The sequence below is a fragment of the Penaeus monodon genome, chromosome 28 (assembly GCF_015228065.2).
Source record: "Penaeus monodon isolate SGIC_2016 chromosome 28, NSTDA_Pmon_1, whole genome shotgun sequence".
In the NCBI taxonomy this organism is placed as follows: domain Eukaryota; kingdom Metazoa; phylum Arthropoda; class Malacostraca; order Decapoda; family Penaeidae; genus Penaeus; species Penaeus monodon.
In genome coordinates, this window is record NC_051413.1 from 39,356,814 (window position 1) to 39,357,420 (window position 607).

The 607-nt window shown below is 36.6% G+C and overlaps 1 protein-coding gene across 1 annotated transcript in view; it reads left to right on the forward strand.

Annotated features, from left to right (window-relative positions):
* The first annotated feature begins 465 nt into the window (after window positions 1-465).
* Window positions 466-607, forward strand: part of LOC119591211 (titin-like) — a 21,144-nt gene continuing 21,002 nt past the window's right edge. Inside the window, exon 1 of the mRNA XM_037939923.1 lies at window positions 466-485. Coding sequence (XP_037795851.1) covers window positions 466-485 — 20 coding nt within the window. The remainder of the gene's footprint in view (window positions 486-607) is intronic.

Genomic DNA, 607 nt, shown 5'->3' on the forward strand with positions numbered 1-607 from the left:
ATGTGTATATTAAGTAGGACGCGTACTTAAACTGCCCTTGGAAGTCATTTGCTTAGTCAAAAGAAATCAGAAATGCTGAATCAATTTGCATTTTAGGGTATCATTGACTTGCTAGCAACTTCATCCCAGTTGATACACACGTACTAAAGATTTGAAGGTTTTAAATACAAGAGAAGCTAGAAAAATCAGATTATCCTTATCTTTCTCTTTTTGAAACGGCGTCATGTCGGACTTGAACACGTGACAATCCTCGCCCGTCCACCACAACCACTTTTGGGTTCCTCCACAAGAAACCTGGTTAAAACTAATGATGAGATGGATGATGATCCCATCCAATTTACCTGTACAAAGGCGACGGACGTTTCACATGTGACATTTACAATTTTCTTTTGTATCGTCTTTTCTTAAATAAAATGTAGGCCTTACTTATTTAGTATTACATCTAAGAAAATAAATATAGGCTACATGAATGACTTAGACACTAAGTATTACGGTCCTGGTCTACATCACACTCTTTTATAATGTATGGGATATAATGTAAGGGGTATTGTGTTCGTTGTAGTTTTCTGGTCCATGTTTACAACAAAAAACAGGGATCCCTTGTACA